This window comes from Lontra canadensis, unplaced genomic scaffold, assembly GCF_010015895.1.
Source record: "Lontra canadensis isolate GAN:19392208 unplaced genomic scaffold, GSC_riverotter_1.0 scaffold38, whole genome shotgun sequence".
Lineage (NCBI taxonomy): Eukaryota > Metazoa > Chordata > Mammalia > Carnivora > Mustelidae > Lontra > Lontra canadensis.
In genome coordinates, this window is record NW_022631032.1 from 11,876,229 (window position 1) to 11,889,017 (window position 12,789).

Consider the following 12,789-nt stretch of genomic DNA (forward strand, 5'->3'; position numbering starts at 1 on the left):
GTGACATCTAAGAAAAATAAATATTAAACTTCTGGAAATTAAATATTAAAGTAGGATTGTGTGAATTGATTCTAAAAATTGAAAGTCAATGAAGAATATTTATAAATTGTTTTGGTGAATATTTGCTTTATAACAAAACAGTGTCAATAAACCCATAAAGAGGGAATTGTGATAATTTATCACTAACTTTGTGCCTCTCAAGGCATCAGTAATAAAAAAAACTTCTTTTTTGTACTTACTATTTACGAGGTAATATTTTAAGTCTTTGAGTCTTTGTATTTATTTGCTTAAGCTTTAGGACAGCCCTAAAAATGTGTCATTATTCTTTTTTATTGATGATGAAATTGAAACTTAGGGGTAGTAAATAACTTGCCTAATGTCATATAGTTATTGTATACCCACTCAGACCAAACTTTTGAATTCTGTTCAGTGTCTCTTCACATTTTTTGTACTAATTTGCTACTGCTCTCTATGATATCCCATCCTTCTGATGTTTGCCCCGTGTCAAACTCCTTTTTCTTTTTCTTTTTCTTTTTTTTTTTTTTTTTTTGCTATTTTTTCTAACCATCTTTTGTATTTCTTCAGTGAGAATTGTGGGGAGAGATTAAATACTGGTACTTAATCTGCTATCATGAACTACAAATCAACACATTTCTTTAAACTGAACATAATACAGGGGTTGAGTTTGACTTCAGTCGCATTATTGCTCTTGGATTGGTTACGACTTCTTGTGTTAATAGTGCAGTCATACTTACCTTTGGAAGCATGTTGATGCTTTCCTTAGAAGACTATATACATATTTCTTTGACTAAACTTAGAAATATTTCAGTTACCCACTTCTGACTCTTCCTTGGGCATGCCATATCAGAATTTTGTCACCACTCACACACACATCCAGACTACCACCTACCTATTCATTATTGACCAAAAATGTGTTTGAGGGTCAGATCCTGAGGACATAGGGGTATATTTTAGAAGCAGTCCTTAATCTCAAGATTTTTTTTATGTTTTTTAAAAATGCTACCTCTTCAGTGTCTCTTCTGCCACTATTCTTTTTAGCCCTATCATTTCCTTAGTTTAACCTTCATATTTTCTCTTGTAAATCACATTAGTAGTTACCTCTTTTGTCTTAGTAACCTTAGTTTCAGCCTCTTTCTAGTCTAGGTTCTGTTCCAGTGATTTTCAACTGTTTATATGTATCTGAAAACCTTACAGAGTTGTTGGTTTTTTGTTTTTAAATACTGACATACTTTCAGATACCATTGTAAGAATAAATTGGTATAATCATTTAAGAAGGTTGTTAGTTTATCAAAATTAAAAGTAGACCTGTCCTTAACTGACATTTATAATCTAGGAATTTAGACTACAGAATTATACTTGGACATTTCTAAAAGGATGTAGGTACAAAGATGTTCATCGTAGCATTATTCATAAAAACTTAAAACTTAAAGAAATCTAGATATCGATCAGTAGAGGACCAGTTAGCATTGGTAGGATAGTTTTGATTCTGTGCACTGCTTTGTAACTATAAAATTAAAAATAAGGTTAATATTATTGATGTTAAATATTCTGTGTGAGAGGAAATTTAATGAAAAAAAAAACAAGGAGCAGAGTGGTATATAAATTTAAAGGGGTGATAAAATCTCCATATGTGGGCATTTATTAGTTGACATTATTTCTGGAATGATACATGAGGAAACTGTTCAACAATGACTTTCTCAGTGGAAAACAAGATCTGTAGTGCTCAAGAAGCTTAATTTGAATAGAATACCATTATACTGTTGCATATTTTACTATGTACATCTCTTGCTTTTTAAATTTAAAAATCACTTGCTTAGTAATTGGAAATTGAGATTTTAAGAGCATGTGCCATTTACAGTAGCACAAAAAAATATTTAATACTTAGGTATAAATCTAAGAATATGTGCAAGATCTGTATGCTGAAAACTACAAAACACTAATGAAAGAAACTGAAGATCTTAATAGATGAGGATTTATCATGTTCATGAATTAGAAGACTCAATATTGTTAAGATGTCAGTTTCCCCTAAACTGATCTTAGATGAACACAGGTCCATTTAAATCTCCGCAGGATTTCTTGCAAAAATTGACAGCATGATTCCTAAACTTTATATGAAAGGACAAAAGAAATAAAATAACCAAAGAATTTTGAAAAAGAACAACAAACTTAGAATTTACATTACATGATTTCAAGACTAAACAGTAAACTTTATAGTATGGTACTGAAGAAAGGATAAACATATAGATCAAAGGAGCAGCATAGAGAATCCAGAAAGAAATACACTCGCATTTATTTGGTCAGTTGATTTTTGACAGAGGTGCCAGGACAGTTCTTTGGGGAAAGGACAACCTATTTAATAAATGTGCTAAAATAGTTGAATATATATATATATGAAAATAAATCTCATTTCACACTTCACACCATATACAAAACTAACTCGAAGTAGGCCATTTAGACTATAAACCTAAATGCAAAACCTGTGAGTATAAAACATCTAAAAAGGAGCACAGGAATTAAAATCTCTGTGACCTTTAAGTCAAAGATTTCTCAAATACATCAGAAGCATGATCCGTAATTTAAAAATTTCAAAACTACACATTCAGCAAAATTAAGCACTTCTGCTTTTCAAAAATAGTACCAAGAGAATTGAAAAGACAATCATATAAGACTAGGAAATAATTATAAATCACATATCTGGTAACAGACTTGATTCCAAAAGATTAAGATCTTTCAAAATTCAGTAGTAAGAAAAGCAACCAATACTTCACCGAAGAAGATAGAGGACAAACACATGAAAAACAACTTATTATTGTCATTAGGGAAATGCACATTAAAAGCACAATGAAAAAAAAAAAAAGCACAGGGAGATAATACTACAAATCATTTCAAGAGCAGTGGAACTCATACATTGCTGGTGGAAATGCAAAATGGTACATTCACTTCCAAAAGCAGTTTGGGTTTCTTTTAAAGTTACATAGACACTTTTCTGACCCAGCAGTTCTTCTCCTGAGTGTTTATCCAAGAGAAATGGAAACTTTAGTTCACATAAAAACCTATTCTGGAAGGGCGCCTAGGTAGCTCAGTTGGTTAAGCTTCCAAATCTTTATTTCAACTCAGATCATGATCTCCCGGTCTTGAGATCAAGCCCTGCACTTAGCTCCGTGCTTAGCAGGGAGCCTGCGTAAGATTCTCTTTCTACCCCTTCCTCTGCCCTTCACCCTGTTTGTGCTCTGTGTCTCTCTAAAATAAATAAAATCTTTAAAAAAAAAAAAAAAAAACACCAAAAATCTATACCAGAATGTGTATAGCAGCTGTATTCAAAATTGCCCCAAACTGCAAACAACTCAAATATTCAACTGGTAAAGGTAAAAAAAACAAACTATTATCATCCATACAGTAGAATAATTCTCAGCAATAAAATGGAAGGTGCTAACATAGAGTCAAAGAAACCAGATACACAAAACCACATGCTGTACAATTTTATTATACATTCTGGAAAAGGCAAAACTATAGGGTCAGAAAACATATCCAGAGTGGGGCAAAGGACTTACACAGAAGGACATGAGGGAATTTGAGGGTTGGTAGAGCTCTTCTATTTCTTGATTGTTTTAATGGTTACCTGGCTATACATTTGTCAGAATTGCAGAATTGTATGTTGATAGTAGTAGATTTTTCTTTATATATAAATTATACCTTTGTTTTATCCAAATATAAAGGATAAAAATAAGAGTAATTATTTCTCATGCTTAATGAAGGCTATTTCAAAGCCTGACCAATATATATTTTGAGTTTTAGAAAGCCCTAGACCAAACACAAGAACAAAAGAAAACGTTTATCACATGGTGGAGATTTCAGAACTAGGAGCCATAGATTGATACGATCTTTATTTTTATTTTTCAGCTCTCTAGCAAAATTACATAGAATGGTTGTAAATATTAAGTTAACATTGGTTGTTTAAAAAGGCTGTGGAATTGTTTCTGTTGGCTCTAAATCTTCAGGAGTGGAGCATGAAAATTTGTTTTTGTGTTTTTTAATCTTTATAGATCCTTCAGAGGCATGGCGATGGTGAAGTATATCTTTCCTCAAACGACAACATACAGTGTAACACCATTTTTGAAAAGCTCAAAAACTAGAAAGATTGAAGTGTATTTGTCCAGTGATATGTATATATAATAAAACTGTATTTTTTTGAGAGCCAGGACATGATATACATGAAATTTAGTAGAAAAGTTTGTCAGCCCTAAGGAATAGGGGAACAGATCATAGGTGGATACGAAGTTATTGGTATCATACTAGTTCTTAAATTTGGTTGTCTCTTAATAGGTTAATCTTATTATTACACTTTATACATCTGTTTTGAAGCATCAAATACTACTTTAAAAAATCTTAAAAAGAAGCACTTCTCTTTGCTGTTGTGAATGGGATATTTTTGAAACACCTGATCATGTTAACTTTTCTGTTCAAATAGGAACATGTTCCTATCTGTGCATTACCTAGTATTTCTAGGATAACATCCAGATTCTTTTGTCATAGTGAGGTGTCCTTGTTAACTGTCCAAACAAGTGTTCTTCTGAAAGTGGAAGGAGGGGGGTGCTACTCTTAATTATTTCAAGACATTGGCATAAAGCAGGATATATAGTCACCCTCTTATAAGGCCCTCTGTGATTTGGTTTCTGCTGATCTAGCTTCAGTATATGCTTACACTTAGACTGTCTCAGCATTTTGAGTTTGTTGGTGAAGCTTTTTTTGAAATTTCTGTTCCTTCAACCTATACTTGCCCTTTGTTGCCACATTAAATCTTACATATTTCTTTAAAGATTTAGTCTACACTTTTGCTTCTCTATAAAGTTTTTCTAACCATTCTCACTCTTCCTCGCTAAGACAGAGTCCTTCTTCTTGCCCCTCAGCATCTGCTCCTGTTAGTGTATTCTTAGTCACACTAATTACTAAATTGTTACAGTTGGTATTTATGTTCCCATTAGATTCTTCTCTGAGACCCAGGAAGTATATTTGTTTTAAGCTCTTATTTGAGCAGAAAACTTGGATACTGAGTAAACATCTATTTGAAAAATTGAGTTCACATAGTGAACATTTGGTAACTGTTACTTTTTCAGATTACTGTTTTAAAGTCTTGTTCAGGGGTGCCTGGATGGCTCAGTGGGTTAAGCCTCTGCCTTCGGCTCGGGTCATGATCTCAGGGTCCTGGGATCGAGCCCCACATCGGGCTCTCTGCTCAGCAGGGAGCCTGCTTCTCTCTCTCTGCCTTCCTCTCTGCCTTCTTGTGATCTGTCAAATAAATAAAACATTTAAATAAATTCTCATACAGTTATATCTCTGATTATTGCTTATATACCTCTGTAAAATTACCTTTCTTTATGTTTCCCCATCTTTTTGTTGTGTTATATTTTTTTGTTGTAGTAAACACATGTTGTAGTAAACACATGAGATCTACTCTCTTAACAAATTTTTAAGCATATAATACGGTATTGTTAGCTGTTACACAATGTTGTACAGCAGATCTCTAGTTCATTTTAATGTATAAGCTTTTTTCCATATTAATGTTCTTAGTGTTATGTCATTTGTTGCAATAATTAATCAGTGGGAATCTTTTTAATTTTAGATATCTTGATGCCTGGATTATAAATGTTCTTTATATAATCACAATTATTAGTTTTTTTTCTGTTGTTTTCTGTCTTTGTTGTCTTACTTGGAAGGCCTTTCTCCCACATATTCAAGTCATCTAAGTATTCACTTTTTTCTTGTATTTTAATAGTCTTATTTATTACATTTAAATGTTTGGAATCTGTTTGCATAAACCATTCGTTTCACTTTGAATATGTCTTTAAGTGACTGTTCTTATGGAATTATGGATGTTCCCTACTTTCACCTTTTCATAAGGACATTATTCTGTCTCCACTAAGAATTATGTTATGGCTTCTTAATGATTTCTGAATGGTTGTGATGCTGTATATGTTGCTTAGACAGCTGTTTGCCTGTATTACTGTAGCATTTCAAGGTCATAAGCAGAAATTGTTCATTTAGTCTTTTAAGCAGATCATTGAGATGGAAAGTGGCAAGATCTTTTTTGATGTTACAGCCTACACTGTTTGGAGAGAAAAGGCTAGTACACATGAACTGTTTAAGAGTAGGCCTAAGGTGGTATGATGTCAACACCTGTTCCAGTGTGCTTTCCACTATATACAAAGATATCACGAAAAAAGGCTATAATATTTCACACTGGACTTACTGTTGATGCAACACATTTTTCTTTACACTCTTCCTTGTTTTAAATACTGCTTGGAATTTATGAGAAAGCTTAACAGCAAAATTCCAGGGTCCAAAACTGTTAAGGATTAATGTGTATTAGCTTACTGTGTAGTCCATTCCTTGGGAAATCTGAATTTTTGAGTTATAGAAGTTAACTTTAAACTACCAATTTTTTACCTCTGTTTTTTATCCTTCTAATGATTTTTTTAAAAATTTATAGTATAGTATGCCCATTGGCAATACAACACGTTGGATGACCCTTCATTACCAAAGCACATATAGAATTTAGGAATATTTCTTCTCTATTAAAAATTGTTACTTCTTTATCACTATGATTTGCCTTGATGTTTGTACTTTTCTTAGCATTTGCTTAAGAAAAATATTAACTGTAAACTCTGCTCTTCACCATATTACTGTTTTTAAATTATTATCCAATAAAATTTACTTACTTTCCTTTTATGTAAAATTAAGAATCTTAACATATGTCTAGATTTATGTAATCACCACCACTATCAAGATGCAGAACAGTTTTCATCATTCCTGTTTAAAATATCCCCTTTCCTCATCCCTCTTTAAAATATCCCCTATAAAAAAAGAAAATCTTTTTCTTCATATTGTCCCTTTTTTCCTCATGTTGTCCCTTTATAGTTAGATGCTTGCCCCACCTACATTTCCTGGAAACCACCACTCTGTTTTCCATCACCATGGTTTTTGTCTTTTTGAGATTTCCAAATAAATGGAATCATAAAGTATGTAAACCTTTAGGGCATTAAGTCTTTGGGTAAGCATAATGTCTTCACTGACCATAATGCCTTTGAAATTAATCCAAGTTGTTTGAATCAATAGTTGGTGCATTTTTTAATTAATAGTTGGGTCAGTTCTCCTCTGTTGTGTGGATATAGCAGTTTGTTTATTGACAGGCATTTGGGTTGTTTCCATCTTTTTGCTCTCACAACTGAAGCTCTGTGAACATGTGTGTACAGCTTTCTGTTTGAAAATAAGTATTCATTTTTCTGAAGTAAATGCTCAGGAGGACAATTATAGGTATTGGGGTATAAGTGTGTATTTAACTTTATTAGAAATTGCCAAACCACTGTTCAGAGTGTCTGTATCATTCTGCATTCCTCCCATTTATTCCACATTCTCATCAACACTTGATGTTGTTAGTAGTTTTTAGTTTAGCCAACGTAGTATGTATACAGTTGTATCTCATTGCGCTTTTAATGTATGTTTCCTTAATGCTAATGATAATTGACCATCTTTTCTTGTGCTTATTTGTCAGCCTTACATTCTTTTTGGTAAGCCTTGCTGATCATGAATTTGCATCTAAAGGCTTTTTTTTAAAAGGGGATATTAATTGTCACTCATATTAACCTACTCTATATATGATAGACCAGTATTGGATATGAAAAACAGACAAGTTTATTTCCTTCTTTTGTCTTGTACTTATTCACTAAAAAATTTGATCCTCCATTTCCTTAAAGTCTCTTGCAAACAGAAAAGTGAAAGAGCCCCAATTTATCCCACAGCTATTATGTAGATTCTCAGTACTTTAAACATATCCTATATATGTAGATGTGTATCTACACATATATATTACATATGCATAATCATTTTTCCTTATTCTGTAGTCCTATTTTCCATGAAAATTCAGTTTTTCTAAACATAAACATCCTAGGAGCTTATCCTTTGGACTTTTTTTTAATTAACATATAATGTATTATTTGTTTCAGGGGCACAGGTCTGTGTATCATCAGTCTTACACAGCACTCACCATAGCACATACTGCCCCCAGTGTCCTTTGGACTTTATTTACATATAATACTACAGTCCTGTTTCTGTAGTGTAGTGGTTATCACGTTCGCCTCACATGTAATACTACAGTTCATCTTCAAGATGTGTGATATCTTTAGCCTGATCTATTAATCCAAGATAGAGAGCTCTGGTTCCTTTAAATAGGTAAAAGTAATTATTAGGAGAAAGGAATAAGCATTTTTATATTGATTAAGGTAATGCTAACTGCTATAATAGCTTAATCTCAATATTTCAGTGATTTAACACAATAGAAATTTATTTCTCATGCCCATACCTATAAAGTGCAGTTAAGGGAAGTGGGATATCACTGCACCACTGACTTATTCAAGGACCCAAGATCTCCTGGGTCATTGATATCCTGCAAGCAGGTAGGAGAATAGAAGATGGAAAAGACACTCCTGCTTCTTAACTACTTTTGCTCGGAAATGTTCAGTACACATTACCGTGTTCTCCCAGGAACAGTGTTAGCTAAGGGAAACAGGAGGACGGAGGGGTAGGGTTGGAAGAAATTCTTTGTCATCAGCCCAGTACTTGCTGTAATTATTCAAAGATCCTCTCTAGGGTCAGGGTATTAATCAAGAAAAGGCAGAAGGACTGTGGTCCTCCTTGGTTAAAACAGTTCTTTTTTGGCTTTTTCAGTTAGTTTGTCCTTGTTTCATCTGTCTATACTACAGAAAGATGAAATTGCTGAATAAATGACCTCTGGACAAGTTGGAATTGCATTGCTTAGTATGGAGGATAAAATATCAGTATGACTGATGTGTAAAGCCTAGAAGGAAGGGTTCTAAATTTTCTTTTGAAATGTGATCAGCTATATTGTTATATAATTATACCTGAGAGAAGGCAAAATGCTTCCTAGTCAATGAAAAGTGAGCTTTTTATTTTAAAATAATGCAGTGGATCCCTTAAAGTAAATGCATGATGAACACTAGTATATGAAACATTAAAACAGGGATACTGTGTTTGAAATATGTATTGGAGTGATCAAGTGTCTCCCTCCCACATAACCACCTCTACAAACTTCTGCAAAACTTTGGAACAGTTTGAATAATTTCCTAGTATATAGGTCAGTAAAAATGTATAAGGAAAGGAAATTAAATTTGTGATGATTAGGAGAAATGGTAACTAAAATTAAGCAATTCTTCAACATTACTTTTTTCTATATCTTAATTTCTCATTGATAATGTTAATTTGTATATTACATTTTTAGTAATTTAACAATTCAGGTTGTTTCAAACTAAAGAGATTTTTTTTTTCATATTCTCTTTTCCTTCCACAAATACCAGCTTATCAGTGTGTACCTTATATTCTAAGTTAGAGGTTATCAAAATTTGTCTCAGGACTAGTACATGGACTATACTGAGCATCTTCTAAGTATAGTAAGGTGATTTCTTTAGCATTAAAATTTATAACTTGACAGTGTTTCCGTAGTCTTGTTTCTGGCATTCTGACTTGAGTCAGTCATTTAATTACTATTATGTTTGATAAAACCCTGACATCATCTCACTGGTGTTGCATCAAAAGTAGCACTACTCATTCTTCTAATTCTGATGATTTATTTTTAGTGTGGAGTAGGGGCATTGGAGATATATTTGCTTATGTGATGTGAAACCTAAAATGTTTGAAGTAAAATCAGCTAAAATTCTAACTACTTCCTTCACTATTCTATTTATTGATTTCTCTTTTGATTTATTGTCTGTGTATATTTATTCTTACAGTTTTTTATCGAGTGGGGGAGATAATAATGGAATATATTGTTAGATATGCTTTATTACAATAAAGACATGTATTGAAACAAAAATGTAGTAAAGGCCCTATCCAAAATGAAATTCTCCTGTAGTTATGATTCTTTTTTTTTTTTTTAAAGATTTATTTATTTATTTATTTGCCAGACAGAGATCACAAGGAGGCAGAAAGGCAGGCAGAGAGAGAGAGGGAAGCAGGCTCCCTGCCGAGCAAAGAGCCCGATGCGGGACTTGATCCCAGGACCCTGAGATCATGACCCGAGCTGAAGGCAGCGGCTTAACCCACTGAGCCACCCAGGCACCCTGTAGTTATGATTCTTAATCAATTTTATTTTCCTGAATTCTGTTATTTTATTTGTCTCTGAAAAATAGGGACAAATTTTCACAAAACAAGAATTTAGTGCCAATAAAAAGTGAAAACCTGCCCATCTCCATTAGTAAGAGAGAAATATAAGTTAATGTAAGTTAATACTACATTAAAATAGTGCTTTTGGGGATGCGTGGGTGGCTCAGATGGTTAATAAGCATGTGCTTTCGGCTTAAGTCCTGATGTCTGGGGTCCTGGGCTTGAGCACCACATTAGGCTCCTGCCTCAGCAGGCAGTTTACTTCTTCCTCTGCCTCTTCACCCTGCTCGTGCTTTCTCTCTGTCTCTTGTCTCTCAAGTGAATAAGTAAAATCTTTAGTAAATAAATCCATAAAGTTAAACATACACGTACTGTGTAATCCAGCAATTCTGTTCCTCGAGCAGTAACCCTCACAGAGTATAGTTTGGAGATCCCTGGTGTTTTCCAGGGCACACCTATGAAGTCAGACTATTTTCAAAAGAAGAGGAAGATGTTACTTGCTTTTTTCCTTCTCATTCTCTCACAAATGTAATTGTATTATTGGTGTAGTGTTAAAGAATATCCACATTTACCTGCAAAGACGGTTAAAATATACCTTCCTTTTCCAGCTAATCAGCGACACTGGATTTCTTCATATACTTGAATCGAAATAACATATTTTAATAAAATGCAGAGGCACATTTGAAACCTGTTTTTTATTAAGTCAGACATTAAAGAGATTTATAAACATGTAAAACTATCATTCTTCCCATTAAATCTTTTTCATTTGAGAAGATTTAGTTCTTTTTCAAAAATATAAATTCCTTATTATACAATTATTATCTTAATTTTTAAATTAATTAATACATATTTGAAACATTTATTTTAATTTCTAATATGATAAATCTGTTAAATAAACAATTTCATTTTTTTGAGAGTAATTTTTTAGTAATTTTTAAGAGAGAGGTCCTGAAAACTAAAAACTTCAAGAACCTCTGAGCTAGACAAATGCATGCATGGACACCAGGAGACATATATAAGAAAGTTTGTGGCAGCATTTTTCATAACAGCCTAAAACCAGAAACATTATAAAAGCTAATCAACAGTAGAATGAATAAAGAAGATATTCTAAATATAGTTCAAGACTGAAAAATAATTAACTACAGCTACATGCCACAGTATATATAAATCTTAACTATAAATGTTTAAAGAAATCAGATTCAAAGTAATTCATATTGCATGATCCATTTATGTAATGTTCACAACCAGGTGTAATAAATTCAGTATTTAGAAATGCAGACTTAGGTAGTTAAAATATAGTGACTGACTGAAAAGTTAAAATTACTGTTACCATCAGAGGGGAAAAAAGACACTTTATTGGGAGAAGTGTTAGCAATGTTCTATTTCTTGATTTGGATGTGGTGGTTACAAAGTATTTTTCTTTATATTTATCAAATGTCTTATGCACATTTCTGTATAAATGTTCTATTTCATAGTAAAAATGCTTTAAAATAATCATTTAATTATAAAATCTGGATAAAAATGATTTCTTCAATCTCCCTTTAAAAATATAAGCAAAATATTTTAACATTTTTATGCACAGATTTAAAGCACAGTGTTATTTGGGTCCATATTTATCAACATACATTATATCTTAATTCTCTAGACTGATAGGTTGGTTTATCTTTTTTTTAACCAAGTATTACTTTACACATTCTTATTCTACAAAAATTTAGACTTGAAACCATATTATAAGAAAAAACTATGATAAACATTGTTCTCTTAATACTATGCAAACATAAATTATGTCTCATTTGTTTGAATTTTTTTATTTGATACAGATAGTCGTACAGGCACTGCAGTGTTCCCATTACTCGATTCTTTGGCAGTTGGTGAAAATTACTGATGGTTCTCCTTCCAAAGTAAGTAAGAGTTTCTGAAGGCAGAAGAGTTGTGACTAAAATAATAATCTTGCTTAAATCAGTATTTAACAATTTATTGTTACCAGTTATTTTAATAAATTATAATTTAATGAAATATATAGTAATTATTGTTATCAACTCTTGCTTTATCCTATGAATAAATATATTTTACCTCTCTGAAAAATAACCAGTTCTTCAAGCAACAGATATAGAGTTGTATAGATACACAAAGTTAAAAGTCTTAAAGAAATAACTGTAGTAGAAATCACAGGATCTCTAGCAGGTGACATGCTATTAAAAAGAGAATAACATTGAAGGTAATGCTGTGTAGCTCTTGGGGAATTATGGCACCTTGGGGCCCAAACTGAATAACACTCTTGTTTAAAAAATTTGTTTTTAAATTGTTAGATAATTTTTTTAAATTTTAATCTATCCATGACCATTTGAAACAAAAAGGAAAATACAAATCAAAGATTAAATGAAACTAGGATCCAAGAGAGTAAAGCGGAGCCTAAAGCCTACTATCCTTGAGGATATCTTCCAAGGCCCTTCAGGGGTGGAATATCTTGTAGGTAGCATATCTCTAAGTTGGGATACTAAAGATCTACTTACAGCACAAGGATAAATTAGAAATAAACCTACAACAGCTCCATTTATGGGGGAATATAGGGGAAATAGCCTGTCTTAAAATTTG

At 32.5% G+C, this 12,789-nt stretch overlaps 1 protein-coding gene across 3 annotated transcripts in view; it reads left to right on the forward strand.

The window, feature by feature from the left end:
* Window positions 1–12,789, forward strand: part of STAG1 (stromal antigen 1) — a 425,489-nt gene that overhangs the window by 362,303 nt on the left and 50,397 nt on the right. For all 3 annotated transcript variants that reach the window (XM_032869634.1, XM_032869636.1, XM_032869635.1), the window contains one exon: window positions 12,015–12,095. In XM_032869634.1, coding sequence (XP_032725525.1) covers window positions 12,015–12,095 — 81 coding nt within the window. The remainder of the gene's footprint in view (window positions 1–12,014; window positions 12,096–12,789) is intronic.